Source organism: Aspergillus clavatus, genomic scaffold, assembly GCF_000002715.2.
Source record: "Aspergillus clavatus NRRL 1 1099423829805 genomic scaffold, whole genome shotgun sequence".
Lineage (NCBI taxonomy): Eukaryota > Fungi > Ascomycota > Eurotiomycetes > Eurotiales > Aspergillaceae > Aspergillus > Aspergillus clavatus.
Genome location: NW_001517094.1, coordinates 3,980,130 through 3,992,200, shown reverse-complemented (window position 1 = coordinate 3,992,200; position 12,071 = coordinate 3,980,130). Strand labels below are relative to the sequence as shown.

The following is a 12,071-nucleotide window of genomic DNA, read 5'->3' as shown; positions in this document are numbered from 1 at the left end:
TGGGTAAAAGGACCCCTAGGCTAGTTAGTTAGATAATCTTCCGGCAGTGATATGATCTTTTCGGAATCATCTATTCTTGAAGCAAACAAAGAAAGAAAAAAGATCTTTCCATCCCCCCTTCACCCCAACCCAAAACAAATATACAACACCATGTACTAACCCCGAAGCCAACCCAAAAAAAAAAGAGGAAAAGAAAGAAAAGAAAAGAAAAGAAAAGAAAAAATCTCACCACTCAATCTGCCACGCACCTCACCGCAACGCAACGGCCAACGATCCACCCCCGGGGCAATAAAGGTAATTGGGTGCGGCTCCATAGTCGTTGTTTGCCCTTTGCCCCCGATTGTGTGACCAGTGACCGACTGGTCTTTCGGGTGGGGAATTTCAATCCAGCCTACCTAGAGTCCTAGACATGAATATGATCATTTGAAGCGAGCGTTATCGTCGCGATGACTGAAAGAACCGACTAGACTGGACCCATACCCTGTCTAGGGCTTAGTGCCTATATGATTGCGGTTGAGAAAGAGAAATGGGATTGGGATTGATTGTTGCACTTCGTGACACTGGGGCCAAAACAATGCTTTTGTTTGTTTTGCGTTGGGCTGTCTTGTGTTCGGTGTCTGTGTAAGCTATGGTCTGATGAAGGGGGCTTTGGTTGAGCTGCAGTACGCCTTAATGATTTTTATTATAACTGACTATAGTGAAGGATGGAGCCTGATCATAATCATAATTATATTATCATATCCATTTCTGATACGAATCGAATATCGATACCTAATTTCATGAGCGCGGCGGGTGGATTCGGGGCGGGCCGCTTGAGACTGGATTCATTCATAGCGTGTGTGGGATGATAGAGACCGGAGTCACATGACTAAGCACGGAGGCCTGCGGCTGCGGGGATTATGAGGTGTCTACTCGTATCTTCTACTACTGCTCGTCTGCTACCTGTTGAAAATGCAAAAGAAAGCTGTTCTGTTCGATCCGGACAGCCTCATTCTGATAGATGTGTCAACTGTCAAGAGGGGGATGAGTGACGAATCATGCGCGGTGATGGAAGAACGCGAGGCTGAGAGGATGATCTGGAAGTACTGTGTACATCGTTGCATTTGGAGCAGGGACTAGGGACTAGGGACTAGGGTTGAGAAATGAAGCCTTTTTTTCAAGCCGAAATTGAAGAAGTGTCTAGAGATGCATGTTGATGTATGTCTCCGGGGGTTGTCGAGGGTAACATCCGCGGATTATCGATGGAGATCCATGACTCTCCATGGGGGATGACAATGAGGGTTTCGGAAGAAATTGTTATTAGTATTAGTATTACTCCGTACTATGTAGTATAATAATAATAATAATAATTATTATTATTATCTCTCTGCCTGGAGGAGGGTGATTAGTGATGTGATTATCTTGTTGTCCATCGAGAAGAGCCTGAGGCACTGACCCCCCTACTAGGCTCAGTCCCGGTCCTAGGTCCTACCTACTCCGTACTAGTAGGGGACTAGGTACCTACCTAAGAATTCCTGGGTACTGGGTATCTAGTAGACATATTATTTCCCGGTTTCCCTATACTGTGTAGGTAGTGGAGCACACGGGAGGGGAAATTGGACAATCCCCAATCACCTGCCCGCAACCATTCTGCAGAAGAACAGCTGTCGATCAAGTGTCGGACTCCGGAAATACCCTGGTCCCGTCACACTCTGGCAGTCATCATGCATGCTGACTCTCTGACTCTCTGGCAGCTCTACTGTATCTACCTAAGACCTAGATACTAGTACAGTAGTACTAGGTATCTAGATCTATCGAGACACAGTTAATTCGTTAAATTGGGAAATGCTTGAATTACGATCACGGATCTTATGTTTGATAATAATTTCGCTCCCAGTTTGGAAGAAAAAAAACCTCGTATCCTGACAGACAGGTCTTGACGGAAACATCAACCGGCTATTCGTTGATGGGCTCATGGCCGATTGCCATTAATTAGTCTAGGTCGGGGACTTTTTCAGTTTTCCAGCCTCGAATGTAGAACTTTTCTTGAGTCCTTGACCAGTCCCCAATCTACTCGTTCTTCCGTAGGATATGTCCTCTCCTCTCCGGACCTCAGTAGTACCTCATCTCTCTCAACCGGAACTCTATTCCACACCCTTTGTGTAAAGACTGGAGTTTGAAGGGTCAAGAATCAGGACAGTCTTGAATCCACCATCTTGAGTTGAAATCAAACCATGCAGAAAAACAAAAAAAAAAAACGGAATATGCGGTCAGAGATTCAACGTCAGCAGACAGACAGCAAGGGAAAGAAAGAAAGAAAATAAATAAAATGGGTGGCCTGTGACAGCCTTGTCGCCTTAGGTACCCAACATCAGACATCCGCATAAACAAGACTTCACCCTAGAATCCTTTGGGTCATGTACCAGAACCGATGAGGGGAAAGATCAGAGATGGTTGTCCTCATCAGTCAGATCACTCAGTAAAATCCCCTCCCCCCCCCCTCTAGCTAGCTAAAAAATACATCACAAGACTAGGGTAGATCCGAGCAGAAAAGTCGCCTCTTGTATCATCAAAGTTTCTACGTCGGTTCGGTGCAGATGAGCAGCTTCAGCCTCCTTTCTTTGCCCTCGTCAGCGGACCAATCACCGTCGGTGAATCTTGCAGAGAGCCTCAAAATGGCCCGAACGTGGAGATTGTTTGGTTGGATAATGCGGCTGGACCGGAAGAGGCTCGTGGACTGTGTGGAATGTGGACTACGGGCTGGAGAAAGGCGTACTTTGGAGATAGCAGCAGCAGCCTCTTTCTTTCGATCATGAGGAGACCAACTTTTACTCTCATTTTATCTATTACTAGAAAAGTAGTGAGGCCATAGACTGTAGAATCTATCGTTCCTCATTTCTGGGGTGAAATCTCAGACCAGTCCCCCGTCACAGAGGAGGAGAATTGTCTTATCCCGGGCTGGATTAGATTACTTGAGTTAGGGGACCTTGACTACTTTAGTTCTGCTGATTATTATTATTATTATTGCTGAATGCTGGCAAGATAATAAGAATTAATCCTGTCCTGTAGTTACTAGTTAGTAGTATCTCAGTCATGTCTGTACTCTGTAGACTAATCTGTATCCCTTCTACCTCTCTCAACACCCCACTTTGTTTTTGCCTGTTTGAGGCGCGTCTGGACACTTCAAGTCTCGTTTTTTTTTTTTTTTTCTTCCTTTCCTCTTTTCTATGCCACCATTCCTCTTCTCTCCAGGATGATCATCACATCCTCTCTTCTCCTCCGTCTCCTCCTGCTAGTCCCCTAGTCCCCTAGTCCCCTAGTCCCCTACTTGACTTGACAGTTGGACTTTGACACCCATTATACACATACACCGTTCTCTCTATCAGTCTACCTATCCGACACGAAGAGGATCTCTTTTCTTCCCCAATAATATGGTCGAGGCTGAAACACTGGAATCTGCCTCACTCTTCTCTCTCCTCCTTATTCTATCGAGCCATCCAGTCTCTTTCTTTCTTCCTCCTCCTCTTCCTCCTCCTCCTCCATCGGCATCATCAGCACCATAATCATCTCTGGTCCCATCCACGACGCAAATCAATCTCCCCCGTTCTGGCCATCAAATCATCTCTGACCGCTTGATCGCCTTCTGTTGTCTCTCCCATTTCATCCTCGATCCTGCCTGCCAAGCCAACGTTCCTCTTCCCGCCCGAACTAACTAACTAAAAGGTAGCCTCATCGTGGTGAAGCCATAGACCATAGTCCGGTTCATTATTATCATCATTATTATTATCCTTCCTCTTCTTTTTCCTCTTTGATCAATATTGATTCAATTTTTCTCTCTAACCCGCGCCCTTCTGGACGATTTCTCCATCGGCTCCTCCTCCTCGATATATTTTGATGGTCACTCCTATATCCACCGCCGCCAGTCTTATTGCGACAAACCCGACTACTGCAGCGTCGTCACCACCACTCCCACATGTCCACCAGTCCACAGCCGTTATAGTGGCACCCTGGTTATCCTTGTCCTTGTCGTTTTTGTTGTTGTTGTTATTATTATCAACAACTGTTACTCCGCTTCTTCCCCAATTCTGGACCATTTTTCTTTTAATTTATTTCATTTTTTTTTTTTTTTCCCAGACTTGGGATTTTGGGGACTATCATCTTCTCTCTCTCTCTCTTTCTCTCCCCCTCTAACCACGTCGCACCTCGTCAAACCGAATCAACTTCAACCCGTCAGCATTATTATCCTTTGCTTCTCATTCGTCCATTCGGTTGGTTTCTGTTTTAGCCTGGCCGCGACCAGCCTTCTCATGCATCGGGTACATCATTGCCAGCCGTGCCCGTGACGTGCCATTCGGTCCTTGTGAGAGCCTCACTGCAGGTGCTCTGGCTCTTGCGCCAGATTGGGTTCTCAACGAAGTTTTTTTGACTCCAAGAGTCCCGACCAGTAACTCGCAGGCTTTATCGTGGGTGTAACAGGTAAGCTGATTTCAATATCAATGTCTTTTCCTATCAAACCTCCGAACAACATGGAATTGCGACCTTCAATCGGAGCCCTCCATCAACGATCTGCGGCGCATTGCATGTCACGCTGCCTCTCTTTGGTCCGTGGCCAACCAATTGCCCAGGTAAAAAGGATCTCCGGACCACTGCGATCCTATCCCGTCGTTATCCCACTGGAATACGGTGAATGTTTGAGCGCTTCTTAAGCAGCTCAGTGTTCTGCCTCCGGCGTATAATCAGCCATCCAATCAGCGGTCTACCTGTTACGATCAGATGTTTCGCATTCATATCCGCGAGATTTTTTTTTTTTTAGCTTAGACATGTACTGATCATATCTACAGGTATTGGCCCTTGAAGAACCGCACCGCTGTCTTACGTGCCCTTGTTCAATCTTCGACTATCTTCTCAATCGCGGGTTTCTGAACTTGAAATTGGTTTCATCCCCATTTGACGTCTGCGAAGCGAGAACGAAGAGACCAAATTCTCAAGCAAGGAAAGGAAAGGAAGAGAGAGAAAAAGAAGAAGAAGAAGAAGAACAAAAGAAAAGGGAGAGAAACTAAATCGGGGGCCTACCTGATGCCCCCCAAACCCCCGCCTCCATGACCGACGCATACGAACCAGATGACAGTCGGCTTACTCCGGGGCTGGAGGTGCAGCAGCCCAACTACAAGCGCGACGAGTCCTTGCCTCCATTTGTGAACCAGGACTCGCCGCCCAAGGACGACGCTCCTGATAAATATCCTGGCCCCGAGGGGACGTCTTCGGACCTTCCCCGTAAGCCTTTGCCGACATCCAAGTCCGGGATAGCTGAGGGCAATGCGGTACTGATTGCTCAACTAGACCCAAATCGCCCTGAAATTGCCCGTCGTGAAATAGAGCATTCGCATTCTTTGAGCCCCTGGATTGACGATGAGCCCAATGGACAGAGAACGACGATTGAACCTCCACGGGATGGTGAGGCTAAAGCACAGGAGCATGTATCGTCAGTGGCGGTCAAGGCCTTGGAACTCCTCGGATCGGAGTCCACAGCATTACCCCCCGAATCACCTGATCTCTTGAACCCTCTGCCAGTCCCAAAGCCTCCGTCATCTCCACAGGCAAGCAGGAATTCTCTGGGGCCGCCCGCATTACAGAACGAGCCTGTTAGCATCAAAATCGAAGAACCCCTTCCCGGGACTTCTCTTCTTCTCGAACCAGACCAGTTTAGCGTCGAGCGCCGATCTCCAGAGGTTTCACCTTTGAAAAAGTTCGCACTGCCGCCTTCGGAGGTACCGGTGCAGGACATACTTCCGGCACTCCAAACATCGCCTCCATCGGCCGTTGCGAAATCGCCGGAGAATCATCAGCAACCCAGCCTGCCATCGATCCAGACCGCCTTGGGTGATTTCGCTGGGCCGCCGAAGGATCATTTTGGCCGATCTCCTTACCCCCTTCCGCCCGTCTCGGCCGCCTCACCATCCATCCCACGCAGCGATGCAGCTTGGGATCACCAGCGCGGGGGGCAATTTGTGCCGGCGCAGGTGCCTCCCAGTCCCTATTCCCACTTGTCCCCGGCCAGTTCTCAGGGCATGTCGGCCGTTTCTTCTCCCGCATCGCAGCAACAGCCCCATTGGCGGCAAAGCCGATCCGATATCACCTACCTTACGACTCCGAACTACGAACCGTCTCCGGCTGCGGTCAAAAGTCCAGCGACCAGCTATCCGACCCCAACCGATCAGACCCCATCCAGCGATCGGGCACTATTCAACCCGGCGCCACCGTCCACAGCGCCTGTTCCTCCAGGCACGTTCAAATGTCATCATCCTGGCTGTACCGCTGCGCCGTTCCAAACGCAATACTTGCTCAAGTAGGTTGATATGACGGCGGACGGCCCCTCTCGAAGTTCTAGGCTCACTTCTATTGCAGTTCTCATGCCAATGTTCATTCGCAAGACCGGCCCCATTTTTGTCCGATCGAAGGATGTCCGCGCGGAGTGGGTGGTAAGGGATTCAAGCGTAAGAACGAGATGATCAGACACGGCCTCGTGCATAATTCCCCGGGATACGTATGTCCGTTTTGTCCGGACCAGCAGCACAAATATCCGCGACCTGATAACCTCCAAAGGTAAGGTTCTCCATGTGTACTCTTCACTCTACCTCAGATCAAGTCTAACAAACAAAAACCAGACATGTGCGAGTCCACCATGTGGACAAAAGCAAAGACGATCCAGAGCTCAGACGAGTCCTCGCCTTGAGACCAGAGGGCAGCACGCGAGGCCGACGACGACGCACGACCGCGCATTAGCGGATTTTTCACGGCATCGAGATCAGATCCTCATATACGGCCATGTCGACACAACACATCCTTACACCCTCGCGCACGACGGCTCCTCACGGTCGTCGCGGACGAACGCGGACAACCTTACCCCGAAAACCGCCCTCTCTTGTCACCTGCATATGCGCTGACGAATTTTCTTATCTTCCTCGTGTTCCTGCTATTCCCACATGATACCAGATGCTTAGAATCATGATTCGTCGTTTTCTTCTTTTGTCCTGTTCTCTTCATGCGTTGTACGGTATGCTGCCATTCGCTTTGTATTAGCATATATTGCTCTCGTCTCAGCATGGGGTACAGCGTGGTGTACGAGTGGCGTCGGTGTTTCATGTTCCATGTTTCTGTTTTCCCTTTGGCTCTCTGAAATCAGTTTTGTTTCTTGTTTTGTGTAAAGCTGCATCTTAGCCTCGTTACACTTACTGCTTATACATACCTTATGGCGTCTGAGGAATGGAGTGTTCAGTTCAAGCACACAGTCATACATATATCAGTTGGATCAGTTGGGTTGACGTGACGATAAGATAACTAACCCGCTTGCGCCATGAGCAACAGACTCAAAGAACAATCAACGCATATAAATACAGAAACAGGTATCACAAGACGCTACTTTAGCAAACCATGCAACCAAATCCCAGCGCGCATCGCTATGCCCAAAACCATACCAAGCCCCAACTCTATCAATCTCCGAGCCCACAGCCCTCCCTTTCCATCCTAACAAGAACTCGCACCAACACCAGAATACATATACACATAGACATACACATCCATATCCATATCCATATTTAGTCAACACCCCCCACCCTTCCGATGAATCCTTCTCACATGATCCTTCATATTGTCCACGCGGCTAAACACGCGCCCGCAATCGGGCCACTCACACTCCACGCCGGGGTTATGCTTCGCCTCGTGGCGGGCGCGGTCCTTCTTGCTCGAGAACCCGCCGGCGATGGCCTGCGGGCAGCCCTCGTGCCGGCAGAAGAGGTGCTTGCGGTGGCGGTTGAAGTGCTTGCGGAGGTCGCAGCCGCGGCGGAACACGGCGGGGGAGGTGCAGCCCGGGTACGCGCAGCGCCAGCTGCCGTCGGCGTTGAGGTGGCCGTAAGGCGAGAGGTCCTTGGGTTGGTGGGGGTCGAGTTGCGGGTGCGTGTGGGGGGAGGAGTGCATTGGGTCTGGGAGGGGCGAGGGGCTGGTAGGGAAGAGGGACGGGGAGGGTTGGGCTTGGGTGTAATAGTCGGTGTAGTAGGTTGTTGATGTTGATGTTGATGTTGTTGGTTGTTGGTATGGGGATGCTGTTGGGGGTCGAGAATGAGGCTGAGGAGGCTGAGGGGCCCATTGGTCTGCGTAGGCGAGGTAGGGGCTGCTTATACCTGATAGCATGGCGTTGTCGTAGGCGTGGGTTGCATGGAGGGAAGGGTCCAGGTCCAGGTCTATGTAGGAGGACCCCGTTGAATGGGCCGGTGCGTAGAAAGCTGCCATGTCTTCCTCAATCTCGGCTCGGCCCATATGGTATGCGTACGTCTCGGGCGCCCCTTGCAGATCTGCATAGGCACAATGGTGGGAAGACATGGCGATAGAGAGATGTTGATCTAAGAGAGGAAAGGACATGTTCTCGCGGGCCGCACAATCGGACGACCCAATTGATTTTGGCTTGGTGCTAGCAGACGGTGGGATTAGAACAGATATGAAGCGTTCGAATTGCTCTTTTGGGATGATGCGCCAATCGATCCGGAGTCCATGCAATGTCATTAAGTACTTCGTCGCGAAGCAATCCAGCGTGTCCATCTCGTGCCAATAATGGAAATCCTTATCGTTGTTTCCTTCAGGATGACGACCGATTTGTTTTCTTTTTCCTCGCTCTAAAGATATCCAGCAATGACCATTATGACTCGGAAATATTGAAGAATATTATTCAACGTCAGACGTGGCTATGTCATGCTTCGGAGAGCTGACAAATTTGCCCAATACAGTATGCTGTTCATCATTCCTATACTTCAGGGTATGCTCTGAGCCCTGGAGAATAGTTCATTCAGGCCATTGCCATTGGTCATCGACGTGCTGTAGTGGCTATTCTAGCCTCCCGCTTACCTCGGTTTCTTTAGGCGATGAACGGCGTGGTACTTTGAAGCAAGTCGGTGAGAATAGCTAGGGTCCGAAGCAGCTTTCCAGTAACTCCAGACATGCCGCTCCGGGGTCAGCATGATGGACCAGTCAATATGCACTGAGACTGTTGGGGGCTTGCGATGATGGCTGAAACGTCAGAATCATCACCGGCCGGTGCATATGTCCTTCCGCCGGGTTCTCTAAAAGGCCTAGGTAACCTTGGCTTCATGCAGTTAGACTGCACGAGTAATCCAATAGCATTCTCCGGTATCTGCAGACAAATCCCACCATCGGTTCGAGTTCGGTTTAGTGGTTATGGTTTGACGGAATATCCGCACATATTCCGCACTATGTAGCTAGTTGATCAAGGTCTGGTGCTTGTGCTGGCCATTCTTCATCTCCATTTGTTCTGTAGCTCCTTTGATCTGCAGTCGGGGTCGCGGAAATACTCGCTTCTATCTCCGGAATGAGCTAACTAGCGATTACTGTGGTGAATTGGTAGCCTCATGCATTGCTTGCACATCATTCATCCGGCCCCGCCATCAAGTCAATGGTACCCGTATCCGAATATTGGCCCAAGATGCCAGCCTCCCTTGTCTTCAAATATCGCTGCTGAAACGGGTGACATTAGGCAATAGACAGCAATAAGACTCGAACAATCTTTGCGCAACCTGCCACAGTATCGCGGGGTCGGGATATCATTGTTTCATTGTGGGACACCTGGTAGGGCTGAGATGTGGGCGAGCTCTGCCATCCACACAGACGCATGGTAGCTTGTCTTAGATCCCAGTTAACGGCCAAGAGGTCTACCCGGTGCCCGGTTGAGTTTCCCCTGTTATTATTAGTTGAGTGTTGGCGGCACAAAATGTCTTGTTCAATCAGCAACTTATGGGGGTAGAAGATTCCATTGGCCTGCTTGATTGTTACACAACGGTACACAATGGCAAAGCCATGCGGTGTTGATTCGCCCATCATGTACGGTAGTACGTAGAGCCCAGGCTGAGCAGTGAGCACCTATGACCCAGGCATCGACACTTAGGCTCATGCTTACCTAGGACCAGTAGTCAAGTTAATCGGAAAAGGAAATGAAGGAAATGACAATCTTGTCACCTCACCATCAGAAGCCTTGCACCAAGTCAACAGCAAGGCTGCGCGTCGCAAAAAAAGCCTCCCAACAGGGGATTCTGGTACAGCCAATCCATGATCTAAGCCTGTATGTATGTCTTGCTTTAGATCGAGAGAATAACCGGACTTATCCCCATCTGACCCCTGATAAGACATGCCAGCCATGACTCAGAGAATGGACAAATAAGTCGCTGTGACGGTGACATTCAGTGCTTGCAATGCAACCCTATTGTCTTAAATATCGCCGAGTAATCCCAGAGAACATATTGATGGGATAAAAATGGAGAGGCATATCGGTCCCCCGGAAACGCACATCAGTGGCTGTAGAAGGAGTTGCGGCTGACCTGTAAGCGTCTAGCGCGCTATGACTTGGCACTTGAGCTGCATGATATTCTCTAAGGGGGTGTAGTCGTTGGTCCCTTCTCCTGCATCCCGAGTGAGTGGTTCTGCGAGCCTCAGCCCTACTGGGCGAACACGTCTCACTAATCGTCAATGGATCGGAATCCTGAGTTGGAAAGAAGCCTCATTTGCATGCACTGCCTACTGTTGAGCCGTCTGCTTATGCCGTTGGCTTTGAAGACATGAAAACATAGGTGCTTGCCGTTTGAGCAAACACGTAAGGCTCGAACGGCTTCCGAAATACAGCGGTGAGCAAATGATTTCCAACGTGGAGACATGATTTAAGATAGGTGTGTATATATATAAATCCAAAAAGCATGAGAGTCGATCCAGCCCAGTACAGGTACCCCCAAAATCGCCCTCAGGCGTTGGCACCTCTGGGGTCTGATAAGAGTGGGGTAATAAGGTCGGGATGCCGAGGCGCAATCTTGTCCTCCACGGGGTCCCGGTAGAGGATATAGTGCTGAACCACAAAGACCAAGTCGAACACAATAGTCACATTGGACAAGAGGAGTTTGACAGGATTTCCAGTGATACCACTCCAATCACTTTGAAAACTCGAATCCAAAATCAATTGAAGGAAAGAAAGGACGCCACCAGTCAGATCAAGAAGGATTTGCACAATACTCCATCCCTGTGTGGACTTGCGTTTATAGTTAACCCATGCTTGAGGGACATATTTCACCACGGTGATGATCAACTTCACGTAGGAAAGAGCGTAAACCTAAGTCATAGTGTTAAAACCATCAAGAGTGGCCAGAAACCGATCCTCCAACCCTTCCGGTCTTGAGCGCGCGCTGAGAGTGACTCACCACATCAATCCACGCCCAAGTTGACGGCTCATATCCTCCATCGGGACTCCTGGCAAGAACAATGCAGACAATTATACCAATCGCCATGATGGAGCCCCAGAAAAGACCTGCAACTGGTTTGCTAACAGTTTGGAATCGAGAAACCTTGAACCCCCATATCTTGGGCCAGAATTGGGTATACACAATGGAGCTAAGGATAACAGCATGAACGGCAAAGGCAAAGTCGTTGAAGCGCACGGTAGAATCCTCCGCCTGAGGGTGACGGGCAGCATATTGGCGTCGAATCACGGGGGAATAGAGAAACGCAGAAGTGTATGCTGTATAGCAGACGAAGCCCAGAACGTTGATAGTGGGAAAGTCAATGGCCAGCCCGATTGTTGATCGCCGACGAAAGTTACTGATCGGCTGGGGATAGAAGGATGCGGACCAACAAAACATACTTGATGATCAAGTCAGCGAGCGAATATCCACCAAGGTAGCAAGCTTGCCACAGCATTGACCAATATTTGCTTGTGTCCGATGAACAGATAACATACTATATCCATCCTAGAAGACTGTCGTATAGGTGCTTATCAGTATGACGTCCAGAGATGAACTGGTGATTAACATCTCGAACTCACCGAGACAGTGCTCTCACAAAGATCTCGAGCTGAGAAGCCATCTTACTTAACTAGATGCCTGTAAATCTATAACTGACACAGAGGATACGGAAGATAAATCCTTCGATGCATGAAAGAGAGGGAAGGAAAGCCAGCGAGCGGCGGTCTGGTGATTGTTGATATCGCAATCGGCATGTGATATGATAAGATAGCCACGCGATGAATTCCTAAAGGGCAGGCGGTCAGC

The 12,071-nt window shown here is 49.4% G+C and overlaps 3 protein-coding genes across 3 annotated transcripts, besides 9 other annotated features; 1 reads left to right on the top strand and 2 right to left on the bottom strand.

Moving 5' to 3' along the window:
- Nucleotides 1-174: 174 nt before the first annotated feature.
- Nucleotides 175-221: a microsatellite.
- Nucleotides 189-221: a microsatellite.
- An 890-nt stretch (nt 222-1,111) lies between these two features.
- Nucleotides 1,112-1,135: a microsatellite.
- A 195-nt stretch (nt 1,136-1,330) lies between these two features.
- Nucleotides 1,331-1,350: a microsatellite.
- A 1,922-nt stretch (nt 1,351-3,272) lies between these two features.
- Nucleotides 3,273-3,306: a microsatellite.
- A 184-nt stretch (nt 3,307-3,490) lies between these two features.
- Nucleotides 3,491-3,520: a microsatellite.
- A 469-nt stretch (nt 3,521-3,989) lies between these two features.
- Nucleotides 3,990-4,033: a microsatellite.
- A 106-nt stretch (nt 4,034-4,139) lies between these two features.
- Nucleotides 4,140-4,168: a microsatellite.
- Nucleotides 4,169-5,078: 910 nt separating this feature from the next.
- On the top strand, nt 5,079-6,923 carry ACLA_031350 (uncharacterized protein; the record flags this gene model as incomplete). The annotated part of the gene is made up of 3 exons (XM_001269827.1): nt 5,079-6,325; nt 6,385-6,523; nt 6,645-6,923. The coding sequence occupies 3 exons, from the start codon at nt 5,079-5,081 to the stop codon at nt 6,921-6,923; spliced, it is 1,665 nt and encodes a 554-aa protein (XP_001269828.1).
- Nucleotides 6,924-7,530: 607 nt separating this feature from the next.
- Nucleotides 7,531-7,574: a microsatellite.
- Nucleotides 7,575-7,578: 4 nt separating this feature from the next.
- ACLA_031340 (putative C2H2 transcription factor) lies at nt 7,579-8,355 on the bottom strand (the record flags this gene model as incomplete). Its single annotated transcript, XM_001269826.1, has 1 exon — nt 7,579-8,355. The coding sequence occupies one exon, from the start codon at nt 8,353-8,355 to the stop codon at nt 7,579-7,581; it is 777 nt and encodes a 258-aa protein (XP_001269827.1).
- Nucleotides 8,356-10,774: 2,419 nt separating this feature from the next.
- On the bottom strand, nt 10,775-11,663 carry ACLA_031330 (putative L-cystine transporter; the record flags this gene model as incomplete). Its single annotated transcript, XM_001269825.1, has 2 exons — nt 10,775-11,137; nt 11,226-11,663. The coding sequence occupies 2 exons, from the start codon at nt 11,661-11,663 to the stop codon at nt 10,775-10,777; spliced, it is 801 nt and encodes a 266-aa protein (XP_001269826.1).
- Nucleotides 11,664-12,071: the final 408 nt, after the last annotated feature.